Consider the following 14,594-nt stretch of genomic DNA (forward strand, 5'->3'; position numbering starts at 1 on the left):
AGGCAATGCAAAACCTCTCACAACCTTTGACAAAGCAAAAGCTTAACACTTGAGACAGTTTTAGAAAATAGGACCCTTGCTGTTCTGTTGTCTATGCAACTTATTGAGACCAGGATTTGACTCAGGTCAAAACCACCCATAAATCACTCTCAGGCAGCCCTTCCTCCCCATAACATCTTACAGATAAACTACTCCTGTGCAAAAGCACTTAACAGCTCAGAGTGAATATATAACACTTTCTCAGATTATATTATTGCAATCGAAGCATATTTTGTGTTTTATTGAGGCATACTTGGTGCAAAAGCATTTTAAAAAGGGTGCAGGATAATTAGTCCCCAGCAAGAGAAAAGGAGGCTTAAAGGAAAAAGAGGCTTTTACAGAACTGATAATTCTACAGCTATATGTGGCCTTTTGGGCTCTTTCCACCCTGTAGTGAGCAGTTCTGCTGCTATAGGAGACTGGGAAGACATGGATGACCGTGCAAGGTCAACACTGTAGTCTTTATCTTCTCTCTGAGTCTGCTGTTTTATTTGCTTACCTGCCTTTTTTTTTCTACTTTATGTCAACTCCAGACTGTGAGACCTTCTCAGTGGCTTCTGCTTGTGCTCTAATGCCTGTAGCAGGTCTTTGTGATAGGCCTATGGAGCACAAGGAGAAAACCTACCACTGAAGAGGGAGGAAGGTGCATGGCATGTGATGAGGGCTCTGTGGGTTTGTGATGGGATGTCCCAAGGGGCTGGAGCCAGATTTAGGGCTGCAAAGATGCTGAGGGGTCTGGACCATCTTTCTGATGAGGAGACACTGAGAGAGCTGGGGCTATTCAGCCTGGAGAAGAGAAGCTGAGAAAGATCTTATAAATGTCTATAAATATCTCCAGGGTGTCAAGAGGATGGACCAGACTCTGTTCAGTGGTGCCCTATGACAGGGTGAGGGGCAACGGGCACAGGCTGAAGCACAGGAGGTTCCATCTGAATATGAGGAGAAACTTTTTCCCTTTGAGGTGCCAGAGCCTGGCCCAGGTTGCCCAGAGAGGGTGTGGAGTCTCCTTCTCTGAGACATTCAAACCCGCCTGGACACGATGCTGTGTGATCTGCTCTGGTGACCCTGTTGAGCAGGTGGGTTGGACTGGATGATCTCCAGAGGTCCCTTCAACCCCAACCAGCCTGTGATTCTGTGACTTGAGCAATCTGAAGAAGTAGGTGGCCACAACATGGTTTCTGGCATTCTACACAGGTCTGCAGCTTGCACATCCATTTGTGTCTTGACTATGGTATGGACTTAAATCGATGCAGAAAGAAGTAGGAGTTGACTCTGTCTTCCTATATAGTGAGCCATGGACAAAATAGGGGGAACAATGGGATCTCCTTTCCTTGGGCAGTTTCACACATCTATTTATCTTCCTCTCCCTTTTTATTTGAAGTAGAAACTACTCCACAAATCTGCCCCATGGATCAACAGAGTATATGAGACAAGAGTCAGGCACTGAGAAGAAGGCACAGAAAAGCCCTACTCAAGTCTGATAGCTGAGAAAATCCTTACAAAGGGCTAAAAAGGCAGACATCTAGGTTTCTTTTAATAGTTTATGGCCTACAAGTGCCCAAAAGGCTTTGAATCGTATCTGTAAATTGCAAAAACATATCTCTGGAATAGCCAGGTGCTGCGAGTTCAACGCCTGGGCAATTTAAGGTCTGATCCAAGATACTGCTTCTTAAAAAGGTCATCCCTTCAAAGAAAGAAAAGGAAAAACAAGGGCTTTTGAGTTTAATCCTAATCAAGAAAGGGGAATAAGATACTTTCTCCCTTGGAAGAGCCACCCAAAATGAGTCATTGGGGCAGTTGTGTTATTTAAAACTCAATCAGACAATGTCATAGCAGTTGGTGTAATTGAGAGAAGGGCCCTGTTGAGGCAAAGAAGTAGCTGGGCTGCATAACCTGGTTATTTACTTCTGTCTTTGGTCCTATAATAACACAGAGAACTCTAGTTTATCCATAATTAGACTCTTCCTGCCTCCCCTTGTCTGGTGGCAACAGAGATAATATAGAATCTGAAATTAATGACTTTAGAGAAACTGCTCATCAACTGGGTTCAAATTGACTCAGGCAGATGAGGGAGCTAAATCCAGATTTCCCATATTTCCTTGTTGCTAGGAGAGGATGGTAACCAAAAAACAAGGGGAAGAAAAAAAAAAAAAAGGAGCTTTTTCTAGGTAAATAATTCCATTACTGAGATGCTGAGAAACTTTAAGTCATTCTTCCAGAATGGTGATTTAGTTCTTAAACCAGAGTAAAAAAAAATTAGACCTATATTTAGAAAGCCAACATTTCTACAGACCTACAGATACTGATCTTGCATAAATGTGGAAGTAAATGAACTGAGATATGAGAAAATACATAGTGCCTATCTGAGATCAGGAAATGTGGAGTCTGGAAATGATTAAATTTGCTCAGGGAATCTAACTATATTAGGTCGAACATCAGTATCTCCAAGTAAACAGGGGCAAGATGAAAAGACATGGTGCAAAATTTAAAACTAAATTTCATTCACAGCAATTCATTGTTACCAGACTCTCACTGGTGAGCTCTAAACATCTAAAAGATCAGGAATAAGTTCCTTGAAATTACAGTTGTGAAGTCTCTAAGTTGCCTGTTTTCAAATGAGCACCGATTTCCTCCCTGATCAATTTTACTGAAGTCAGAGGGATTAGAGGGGAGCTTGATCCTTCCTTTATATCTCATACAGCGATGCCACTCAGCAGTTTTTGGTGGGGAAAACAACATTTTAAAGCATTAAAGTGACACCATAAAACTGACATTCTTTTCCAGAGGAGGCAAATGAAGTGTTTGCAATTTAAAGACCTTCTGACAGTGTCTGACATTACAATTACTGCCTCTCCAACTCTGAGCGACCCACTGCAGTTAAATTTCCATGAAAAGGTAAACAAAAGCAGGATGTGAACTGGCAGCAAAACTTTGTTGATGGAAATGGACACTCAACTGGACTTCATGTCAAAGTAGCCACCTCGGGCAAGCCGTTTAAATGTTTTTTATTCCAAAATGAGGGCAGGTTGTTTGACTTCTTTCTGGGACCAGGTGTTGTTTGAAAAACAAAGAAGCCTTGCAATGGTTAGTAGTTCCCTTAACTAGCCCAGAAGTGCAAAAGGCACCTAATCTGAGTCAAATGAAGCTGATGTTGCCATTAAGGCTGATTATTATGAAAACTAGGACAATAACATCACCCATGTTCCAAATATTCAGCACATGAGGAGCAATGGGACAGGCTAGTGTGAGGCTGAGTCTTCTACAGGCCACTGGCAAATAACTGTTTAGTCCAAAAATGGAAAAAAAAAACCAAAACAACTAAGGAAAGAACGATCAACATCTGATGTCTCAAAGTAATGGTAAAAACAAGCACATTTTTGTTTAATATCCAGAGTCTCCCAAGCATCTTACAAAAAGCATACATGATCCTGATCCGTGACCCCACTACTCCTTTCCAAAAAACAGAGCCAGGAATGTCTAACCAGTGGCACAGCCAATTTATATAAATTATATAGGAAGTGTAGGCCTGTATGCGAAGGATAGCTATAGCCTGGGATCCCAGCAGTAATAAATAGTCTACCCACCCAACAAACTGTCATGCTGCATTGTGTGAAGGTTTAGATAGGATATGCCTTTCACATGACTAATGCAAGAACAATGAAGAAAACATATGTTATGATTTAAACTACAGTTGTCCTTCTTTCCGGGGGGAAAGATAAGTACATTTTTTTTTTGCATAAAACCTGAGCATGTTTTTTGTCCAAGACTTAGGTCTGGTAAAAGCCCTATTAACAGTTATTTATAAATGGAAAACAATCATAAGAGAGAAATAAGGAAAGAGAATATGAGTTTTCAATGTGCATTTATATTCATAAATATGAAGCATTTCTTCAGGTTCTGGAAATGCATTTTGCTATTTTAGATGACTTGTGTTGGCTATCTGGGTATGGGCTCTTAGCCCACAGCAAATTCAAACTAATTGAGCCTATTTACTGCTTAGCCTAAGGCTAAACTCTGTTACTTCCCTTTGCCACTAACCAAGAGCATGCAGATAGCAATCACAATAGCTCAGCTGCAACGTGGTAACTCCCCAACCTGTACCAACAACATCATCAGTGGCACGGAGAAGGCGAACCCCGATCATTTGTGCAAGAATGAAAAGGCAGCAATACTGCCTAGATAATAGAATTTCCCACTCATGCAGCAGAGAGTGGACCCATGGGACACATTACCCTGGGATGCCGTGGGTGCTAAATATCTCCTGGGGAGCCTGGACAAGCACTTGAATGAGAAAATTCACTGAAAGTTACCTAGCAGACAAAAATGATACTCATATCAGGAGGTGCCCTGAGCTATGCGTAGTAAGATGCAGAGGATTGGGGATGGATGCTGCTGTTGGCAACAGCTGCTGGGCTCAACAGACCCACTTCTCGTGTCCCTGCATCCCAGCCTGTTCGCGTGCCTGAGCCCTAAGGACCAGCTCTGATCCGGTGGGTGTATTTCAGTCTGTTAGTGCGACCGGCCGCTGGGAAGCCGCAGTGCCTCCTGAGGAAAGCGTTCGCTTTGTAGACATTTTAGCTGGTAATATGTTTGAAAATGAATCTGCAAGTCGGTGTTGATTTCTTGCTGCTCTCAGAAGGACGCCCACACCACCCTTGCAGCCACAGAGGTGCCTGTTTGCTGAGCAAGAACTCCAGTGGGTATTTTGACAGCCTTTTCCATTTCAGGATCCAAACTGCAGATTCAAGGAATAAGCGTTTCGGCAACTTCTTCCAAGTAACAAGTGATTGGAGCAGAGGAAATGGTCTCAGGTTACTCCAGGGGAGGTTTAGGTCGGGTGTTAGGGAAATTTTCTTCCTTGAAAGGGTTGTGGAGCATTGGAACACGCTGCCCAGGGCAGTGGTGGAGTCACCATCGCTGGAGGGGTTGGAAATTCACATAGATGAGGTTCTCAGGCACATGGGTTAGAGGTGAACTTGGCAATGTTAGGTTAATAGTTGGACTCAATGATCTTAAACATATTTTCCAACCTAAATAATTCTATGATTCTATAATTCTATCATTCTAAAATCAGGTAAAATTGTCGCCCTTACCACATTCAGTGTGGCTATATAACACGATGTTACAGAGTTTAAATAACTAAATTGTCCTGTGTTGTGGGAGTGACAAATATGAGCCTGAAGGTTGCAGTGGCTGGGAATAAACAACCATTAAGCCAGGTTAGGTGGCTGTTCATAATTTCCCATGTTGGACTACAGACAGATGCAAAAATAATCTCTCTTTTCTGTTTTATTTTTTTTTTTCTTTTAAATATAGCAATAAAAAGGCAAACTTCCAGTGGGAGATTCTGATCCAGAGGCAGTACCTTTTAATAATATTGAATGAGATGCAGCCTTCCCCATCTGCCACAACTTGGAGAAGTCAAGAAGATGATAGCCAGGACGTGTCCTGACACATAACCCCAGCCCACCCACGAACCAGCTGCCTCGGTACAACCAGATAACGACCGGGTTGTCCTGCTTCCATTTCTCCAGGATTCCAATAAATACTACTGCCCAAACCACCATTTTAATGCTGACCCAAGTGGGCTTATGGAAACCATCAAGCTTCATCATTGGGCCACAGCAAAGGCCTGACATTAACAAGCAAGTCTTTGTTAACATAAGATCTTCTCTTTTAGATGGAGATGGGATGGGATGAGATGTCATCACAGCAGTGTGAGTGATGCATTTGTTACAAGATCCTGCCTGATACCTGACTGACACCACAAATGACTATGACAGTGGTACCACGTGCCGTTCTGCTGTTTGTGAAATGAGACAGGGTGTCCAGCAGCAGGGAAATGTCAGAATCCCTCTCAGCAGGGCACTGCACACTCACTGTATGACACAGTGATTTTAATAAAGAGAGACACAGATCTTTATTTCTATCTTCTAAAGCTCACTGTGTTATGCCAGGCTGCATTACCCCATGTGTCGGTGTCAGTCTGACAGCATTAAATTGCTAGAAAAGTGCCATACTGACCTATGAAAAAAGATATTGAATTATTTAATAGAGTTGCTGTGTTGGGACAACGGTCTGGATGGCTTTGCTTTGAAGGAGCTGTCATCAACTGTGCTGCAGTGGTGGCCGTAAGCTCTGACTGAAGCCAGGGATCTGGAGGGCTGTAAAATACTGTCCCAGGTTGGGCAGAGAGGTGGTGGATGAACCATCCCTGGAGACATCCCAGGCCAGGCTGGACGGGGCTCTGAGCAACCTGAGCTGGTGAAGATGTCCCTGCTCATGGCAGGGGGGGCACTGGGGGAGCTGGGAAGGTCCCTTCAACCCAAACTGTTCTGTGATTCTATGACCCATTAGTGGAGATAATATGACAACGGCATGCAGGGAAACTGTCTCCTGCATGAATGGGTATGTCTAGACAGACAAGGATGCTGCCTCTCCTCGAGAAAAAACATTGTCCAAATCTCTCCCACCCCTCCAAGTCACCATCCTGACCTTTGTTGTCATGCCAGATCCGCACTTTGCAGAGGTCTCCCAGGCTCAGCATGTCCGAGAAGCTGAATTCATCCATCTGGTTCCTCTCAAACTTGTTAGACTTGTTGGACTCTTTCAGTGCCAGGGTCCCGCTGTCCCCATTCTCCCCAAACAGGATCAAGGACACGTTGGCGTCTGTGCCTGCTCCTGGAAGGAGAGAGCAAGGCACATCATCATGAGCCATCCTGCCATGTAGGGGTGACACCCGGACTCCAGTTGCTTGGAGGTGGAGGCAGCAAAGGCAGGAGGGAAGAGACTGCAGTTAACAAGACAGCCCTTCCAGTCTGTCCCCCAAAGACAGCTGGAACAGTTTGCCCTTTCATTCAAGGCATGGTGATAATGGCAGCACTAATTAGGATGCAGGAGCATTGCCCATCACATCACTTTGCAGAGGATGTCAGTGTCATGACTCCCGTTTCTCCCAGGTGGCTTGGGAAGAAAAGTGACTTAGCCAGCAACATCCAACCATCTATGAAATACTGTTAAAGAACAAACTATAACTTTCCTAGCTACAAAGTATTAGTACACGCTGTCCTGGGCTTCCCACTGGGCCATGGTCCCTTTTCCACACTGTGGTCTCCTTTGCAGTCCCACAGCCTCCTCCAAGCTGTCCTGTGGTACCCAGGACACCTCAGGCTGGGTCGGTCTCCTGCCGCTCTACTTGTGTTTTATGGCACAGGGATTTGAAAAGCAAAGTGCAGATCACCAACCAAACCACCATGACCCACTTTCCCCCCTCATTAGTCTTCATTCCATATTCTTGTTTCTCAAAATATTGTCCATGCTGCATTTAATGGAAAAAGTCTTAGTGTCTCATCCAACAGTTTGCCTCCCTTCAGCTCTCTCCTCTTCTTATGTATATGTTAGGAAAATAATAATTTCTAGGATGACCATTATTACCTGATATTACATTCCATATGCCCATTATTGTCCATGTTTTGCTGCAGAAAACAACCATGCTGTCAGCTTTTCCTCACTTTTGGAGAGTTCAATGCCAAGTCACCGCTTGCAGTGACCTTAGAACATTCTGGCTCAAAGTGCTACAATATTTTTACCTGGCACTATTTATAGTTTCGCCAAAATTATTGCTTTTTATTTTTGATGCCATAACAAAAAAGCAGATTCAAAGAAAGACGTTTGATTCCATATGGGCAGACATTCATTGCTGTGTCAGAACCAAAGCCCTTAAATTTTGGAAAAAAGAAAATGAGAACATCAAGCACAAATCTGTCTTACGAAGAAACTCAGCATCTGTTGCCCTTGGTTAGATAGCCCGGCTTTGAAAAGTCTAGCTGCTTGCCAAGCCATTTCTTGCACAAGAGTATCATAAATCCACTTTGGAACCACATGGACAGTATTTCCCGCTGCTCCATTCACAACACAATGCAGAGACAAAGTTGGGGGGGACTGAAAACTTTTTGAGAAAGCTTCCACTTCTTTGAGATAATTATTTCAACAGAGAAATTAGGAAGAAATCACAACTCTTTCTACAGAAAGAGTGAAAAAAAAATACTAAAAGAAAAAGAGAGGAGAAAAAGAGTCATGCAGAGAAAAAGAAAAGCAACATTTGGTGTCCACATGAAAAATCACCTATGTTAAATTGGGGCAGTTCCCTGTGAAGGAAGAGAAAGCATCAGGGATTCAGGCAGTTCATCTGGCAGTACCTTTTATGACCCTGGAGCTTGCTGAGGTGAGGAACAAAGCAAACTAAAGTCCATTTCCTTACAAGGAGCAGGCTCCCAATTAATGCAAGGTCTCAAAAAGCACAGAACCAACCGCTTCTTAGCAAAACCTTCCCGGCAGGAAGAAGCTTATGAAGGCCCCATGCCGTGACATTTCCCTCACAAGCAATTAGCAGGAGACGTGAAAGAAAAGAACAGAAACCGCTGGACCAATGTGCATTTCACCTACGTGGGCTTCTGATTTTGTTGTTGTTGTTGTTGTTGTTGTCAGTTCTGGGAACCTGTCAGGCACATTTAGGATCTGTAACAAATTCGACAAATGAAGAGGTGAAGGTACCGTGGTTGCATGAGCCTCAGCTGGCAATGAGTGCAACAGCTCATGGTTGATACTGGGGTCTGCAGCACTGATCTTCATCATCAACACCCTAAACAATGAGTGCAACTTCTGCATAACTTTAAATTTAGGGGAGTTACTGACATGCTGAATGGTGGAATTCCAACCCAAATTGACCTTGAGAAACTTGAGCACTGGGCAAGCAGAGATCTCATGAAGTTCAGCAAGGAGAAATACCAAGTTCTGCCTCTGAGGTGGAATAAATCCAGCACATGTACATGCGGCAGAGTTGAAGAAGACACAGAGGTTATAGCAGAAATGTTCATATTCAGGTTGAATTTGAGCTAACAGCACGTTCTCAGTGTTCAATGCAAACCACGTATTTGGCTCCATCAGGAAGAGCATGGCCAGCAGCTGAAGGCAAGATCTTTTCTTCTTTGCTCAGTACTGAGGAGGCCACATTTAGACTGTGGTGACAGCTTGGGTCCCCGGGTCAAAGCCATGTGGAGACATTGGGGAGGAGGCCAGTGATAGCTGCCAAGATGGACAGGAGCTGGGGCGCATGGTCATGGGGAGAAGCCGAGGGAGATGAGGTCAGGCAGGTGAACAGGGGTCTGTGTGACCACATGGAGGGAAAGTGATGATGATGATGATGGGGTTATGCACTGTGCTGATGTCAGACCATACCCCAAGGAGTCACAGCCACAAATTGCTGGGGATGCTCGCATCGGGCATCAGGAAATAATAAAATTGTCAGGAAAATGGAGCATGTCTGGATTGGGCACCTAGGGAGAACGTGTCATCGCCATCTCTGGAGATGCCCAAGGCTCAGCTGGGCATAGCCTTGGCTCATCTGACCTAGTAGAAGTTGTGACAGTAGTCCTGTTAGCACGAATCTGGGTGAAACAACTTCCAGAGCTCCCTGCCAGCTGAAGCGTCTATGATTTTATGATTCCTGTCAAGCAGCTGCACCATTTTTAAACAAACTATAGGCTTGAGTCACAGACTTCTGAGGCCAAAGAATGTCCTTCTTTTGACTTAACAGAGACTTGGACTAGGCAGTAGGAACTGACTGCAATTGTCTTAAATTATGTAATTTGTAGGCTGTAGCTGAGCTGACAACATATTAATTAATCTTATAACAGCAGAGATAAAAACCTCCTGCTTCGTTAATGTTTTGGAAAATGAGAAAGCAGTATTTATTCTTTCTCCATCTTTATTGCATTACTGTGTATATGATGCCTGCATATAGAACATGGCGTAAATCAAAATTAACAGGCAAGGACATTTTTGTTCCACAGAAAGAGCTATCAGGTGGTCTGGCTCTGTTGCAGCTGTGTCTATGGGTCATGCCTTGGAGAAAATGAGATCGTGAGTTACTTATAAGATCAAAAGTAAATCATTATTTTGGTTTTAATCAAAGATGACACATCTGACTTGGGATGTGTTTGCTGTAAAAACCTCTTCTCCCCTTATCCGCATGTGCTCTGGGAACTGTCATCTGAGGTACTTCTGGTGGCCGCTGGGGTTGACCTTTCAAAGAGAGGAGATCTGCCCTTTGCAGGAGACGAGCCTTTCCCTGATGTAACCTCTGTGTGTGACATGATCATCCAAGTAGAACGACTTCTAGGAAGCCAAACTGTAACTCAAAGGTTTGTCTGACGAAAAACTAACGCAGGACTGTGTGTATGGCGGGGAAGAAATGACTTCTGCTTTCCAGTTTGCCACAGGACATTTTTTGTGGCGTTCATTTTCCCTAGTTTTAGCCATTTAGCCTAACTTAATTGTGCTGGCTCTGTCTGAATCTGATTAAAAGAGAGTGACAGAGACCCTGCAGAGATCCAGACCATTGATTAAGACTCCTCTCCTGGATGAATTGACCAGAGACAGTCTAGAATAACAGGAATTAAGACCAGAACTATAATATTTTGGAGAGTGACAAATATGTGACGTTAAACTTTTTTGAAAATTTTAATTTTCCTTTTTAAATTTTTTTTAATCCATGCCTCTGATGCACTGGCAAATTGAAAGCTATTGCAGGGAAAACCTTTATATCTAGAAATAAACATGTCTGATTCTATTTGTTGTGGATCATTACTGTTCCTCGACAATGTCAGTGTGGCAGGAGATGATATAACATGTCCAAACTCGCCATCAAGGATAAAATTAGTCCAACTAGGAGTAATTGTGGAATATATAATGATCAAAGAGGGGAGATGGTTCATGACTTGTACCCTCTTCAGATAAGCTGGATAAAGTTCAGCATTATGTCAGTGTGCTGTGTGATCTAATCATAAACAGACTTATGAAACCACTCTGAAATCTGCTCTTTCCTACTGGTTGTCGCTGTTCATAATGAAATAAAATGTTTCATCATTAATACCCGTCATCTTTCATTCAATGGGAAGGGCAGATCTGTCTGCTGTTGCTGTCATCTTCTATTCTCCTCTCATTTCTATTTCCATCGCCTTTGTGAGCAAGGGCTGGATTTCACAAAAAGGTCACAAAAAGATCTACCGGCACACTAGATGGATTGCCAGATACACAAACAAATCTTCCTCCCTCTTTTGTTTTTAGTATTTCACGGCATGTTTTTCAGATGAGCAGGAGGCAGAGCAGCTAGTTGAAAAATGGTGAATTGACATCAAAAAACACCCTGCCAGGGGAATTTTAATATTCTCAGGTTAAACCTCACAAGCCGCGTAAATTAACACAACTAAATCCAGAAAAATAAAAACAAAATAAAGAGAGAGGTAGAGATGAGGAGGTGATTATGTGCACTGGTGTGGCAGAATCCCCTCTGAGGCTCAACCTTTCAAGCAAGGTGTTTGCAAGATAATGTCGAGCTTGCCCCATTTTGGCACTAGGTAGCTTGTATGTGGTTGCAGCTTTCATTCAGCAACGTGATGGGAGGCCTCATGAAAGGAGGCAGTGATCCCAGGAAACGACATACAAATCCCACTCCTTGGCTCCAGAAGCTCTGGTTTTCTTTATGCTCTGTTCCGCCTCTTCTCTCTGGTGTGCATTTAGGGATGGCTTTTTTGCAGCCTGAGATAAATGGTCTCAAAACACTCTGAAATGGAAGGGTGAATTGTTGCTGTTTTCTTTGGGTGAAGCAGATAGTGCTGACCGAAAACGTGGACCCCACCAGCTTTGCCATAACCTTTTTTTCCATCCTAAGTGGATGGACCTGACATGACTAAAAAGAATAAGGGTCATCCTGACCCTTGCAACATGGTCTGGCAATATATTCTTCTAAAGTGTCTTCAGAGGAAGCAGCAAGCAGCCTTGTGTCTAAATATTTTATGCCCAGGGGATGAACCTCACAGAATAACACCATCATGAAGAACAGCCAGACAAAATGGTCCTGTTCCAGCATAGCAGGTTGAAATTATGGGTTTTTTTGAACATAATTTCAAATCAAGCAGGAGATGTTTTCCATTGCTAAAAATCAAAATTCATGAAATATCTACCATGGACATACCTCCAATATCACTGGTTTTAACCTGAAGAGAGTATGTTGTGTCCTCCATCATCTGCTCATCATTTATGACAGCAGGCATCTCACACAGAAGACTTCCCGTGGCATTTTTCAGCTTAGAAAGCCATTCACCATAGGTAAATATGGCCACTTCTTGGTTGGTCAGGTTCCTCAGGGTGATCTGTGAGGAGCCCAAATAAGGAGAAAAAATAATCTAAATTTCAGCTGCTGTTTGAATGAGGGCAAAGGTTACACTTACAAAGTGTAGGTTGTGGTAGGACATGGGTAGAGCTTGGTCATAGCTTCTGGTACTGAGCTCTTCTGGGACAAACAAAGCTCTCTCCTATGGACAATATTTACTGTGTTGACTTCTCCTGAGAAATGCTCTTGATAATACTTGACCTTTTCACTCATGGGATAAAACACCAGAAGAAGTTTGCTTCTCTGATGTACCTTATGGACAAAGCTCATGTTTGAGAGAATCTGACCTTTCCTGGAAGCCAGTATGAAATTTACTCCAAAGAAGTAACAGAGTCATTAAAAGCCTCACCACCTCTCCTTGATGTACAAACTATCTTTTTGTTGCCTGCCTCTTCTGTGCAAACACACAGCAATCATGGTAGAGATACGCAAACCAAACCCAAACAAGCGAAAGCAACGCACGAGATAAAATTAGGTCGGTGAAACTTAATGTTTCACACTCTTCTCTGTCTAGGAAAAGGTGACAGAGCAAACAGTATGCAGCAGATATTAGTCACACTGTCTAATGTATCATGGGAAGGAACTCAGATGCTGTGGTGATAAGAACAGAATAGGAACACATTTAGACAAGCCAGTGAGCTACTTCAACAACTGCCTAATAAAATAGCCACTTTAATGTGTCCTGGTCAAGATGGGCCCAGTGGGTCATCAGTCTACTGGGAGAAATGCATTGCACTCCCTTACAGCAAAAACCTAGCAGCATATTCTCACTGAATTGGGGGAATTGAAGGGAAGGGAGGAGGCAGGGCTGCAAATTGCCATTTGTGCTATGATCTAACAGAAACAGAGACCCCCACTGAGTGTAACATATCTCCTCAAAGGCTTTGGAACCATGAGCCTACATGTGTCAGAGAAGCGTGATGTGATATCAGGAAGAAAGGAATCATGGAGTCATGGAAAATATTAAGTTAAAAGGGACACCTGGAGGTGTCTAGTCAGAGAATCGCAGAAACACAGAATCACAGATTGGTTGAGGTTGGAAGGGGCCTCTGGAGATCATCCAGTCCAACCCACCTGCTCAAGCAGGGTCACCAGAGCAGGTCACACAGCATCGTGTCCAGGCGGGTTTGAATGTCTCAGAGAAGGAGACTCCACAACCTCTCTGGGCAGCCTGGGCCAGGCTCTGGTACCTAAGAGGAAAGAAGTTTCTCCTCATATTCAGATGGACCCTCCTGTGCTTCAGTCTGTGCCCGTTGCCCCTCATCCTGTCATTGGGCACCACTGAATATCCTCTTGACACCCACCCTGGAGATATTTATCACATTCATAAGATCCCTCTCAGCTTCTCTTCTCCAGCTGAACAGCCCCAGCTCTCTCAGTCTCTTCTCATCAGAAAGGTGCTCCAGACCCCTCAACATCTTTGTGTCCGTTCAGTAATTCCTTGTCCTTCTTAAGCTGGGGAGCCCAGAACTGGACACAGAACTGCAGATGTGGCCTCACCAGGGCAGAGCAGAGGGGGAGGAACAACCTCCCTCCACTTGCTGGTCACACTTTTCCTAATGCAACCCAGTGACCATTGGCCTTCTTGGCCACAAGGGCACATTGCTGGCTCATGGTCACCCTGTTGTCCACCAGAACTCCCAAACTCTTGCTCCAAGCATGGCTAACTTGTGTTTAGAAAATCTTCAAGGATGAAGATTCCCCCAGCACCATGGACCTTCATACTGGGGCTGCACCACTCTCATTGGGAAGACTTTTCTTCCTTATATCTGATCAGGGCTTTCCTTGTTGTGACTTATGCCCCTTGCTTCATGCCTTTTCACTGTTAATGTCTGAGTAGAAACTGGGTCGATGGTCTCTGTAACCTCCCTTCAAGCAGCAGAAGACTGCAATTAGATTTTCCCTCAGCCTTTGGTTCTCAAGGCTTAGAAATTCCTTTTACCTCAGCCTTTCACAGTGTGCCATGTGCTTCAGCCCCTTGACTATCTCAGTGACCTTTCTCTGCACTCTCACATATCAGCTTAAGAAACTTATAAAACTTATCTTGAGATAAAATGTGCTCAAATTCTGTCCTCAAACCATGTGTATACCAGCCCGCGGCCTTCTGTTGACCCCCAACCAGTCTTTGCTGAAGCCTTTAGCAGTTCAAAAGAAGAACATTGCTCCAGGTTATAAAAATTTATTTTAAAGAGGGCAGTTGCTACACCAAAGCTGAAGCAGTAGCTGTGCTATTTGTGCATTGTACAGGGTAGGACACTTATCTGGGGTTTTCTCTCTTCCTGATGCTCAACAGAGATCTGTAACACAGCATCTTCATCCCAGA

The 14,594-nt window shown here is 43.8% G+C and overlaps 1 protein-coding gene across 1 annotated transcript in view; it reads right to left on the bottom strand.

The window, feature by feature from the left end:
- The window catches only part of LOXHD1 (lipoxygenase homology PLAT domains 1), a gene marked incomplete at both ends in the record, with an annotated part of 153,982 nt that overhangs the window by 14,388 nt on the left and 125,000 nt on the right, over positions 1-14,594 (bottom strand). Inside the window, 2 exons of the mRNA XM_080362565.1 lie at positions 6,535-6,720; positions 12,074-12,251. Coding sequence (XP_080218691.1) covers positions 6,535-6,720; positions 12,074-12,251 — 364 coding nt within the window. The remainder of the gene's footprint in view (positions 1-6,534; positions 6,721-12,073; positions 12,252-14,594) is intronic.

Source organism: Nesoenas mayeri, assembly GCF_963082525.1.
Source record: "Nesoenas mayeri genome assembly, chromosome: Z".
NCBI classification, from domain to species: domain Eukaryota; kingdom Metazoa; phylum Chordata; class Aves; order Columbiformes; family Columbidae; genus Nesoenas; species Nesoenas mayeri.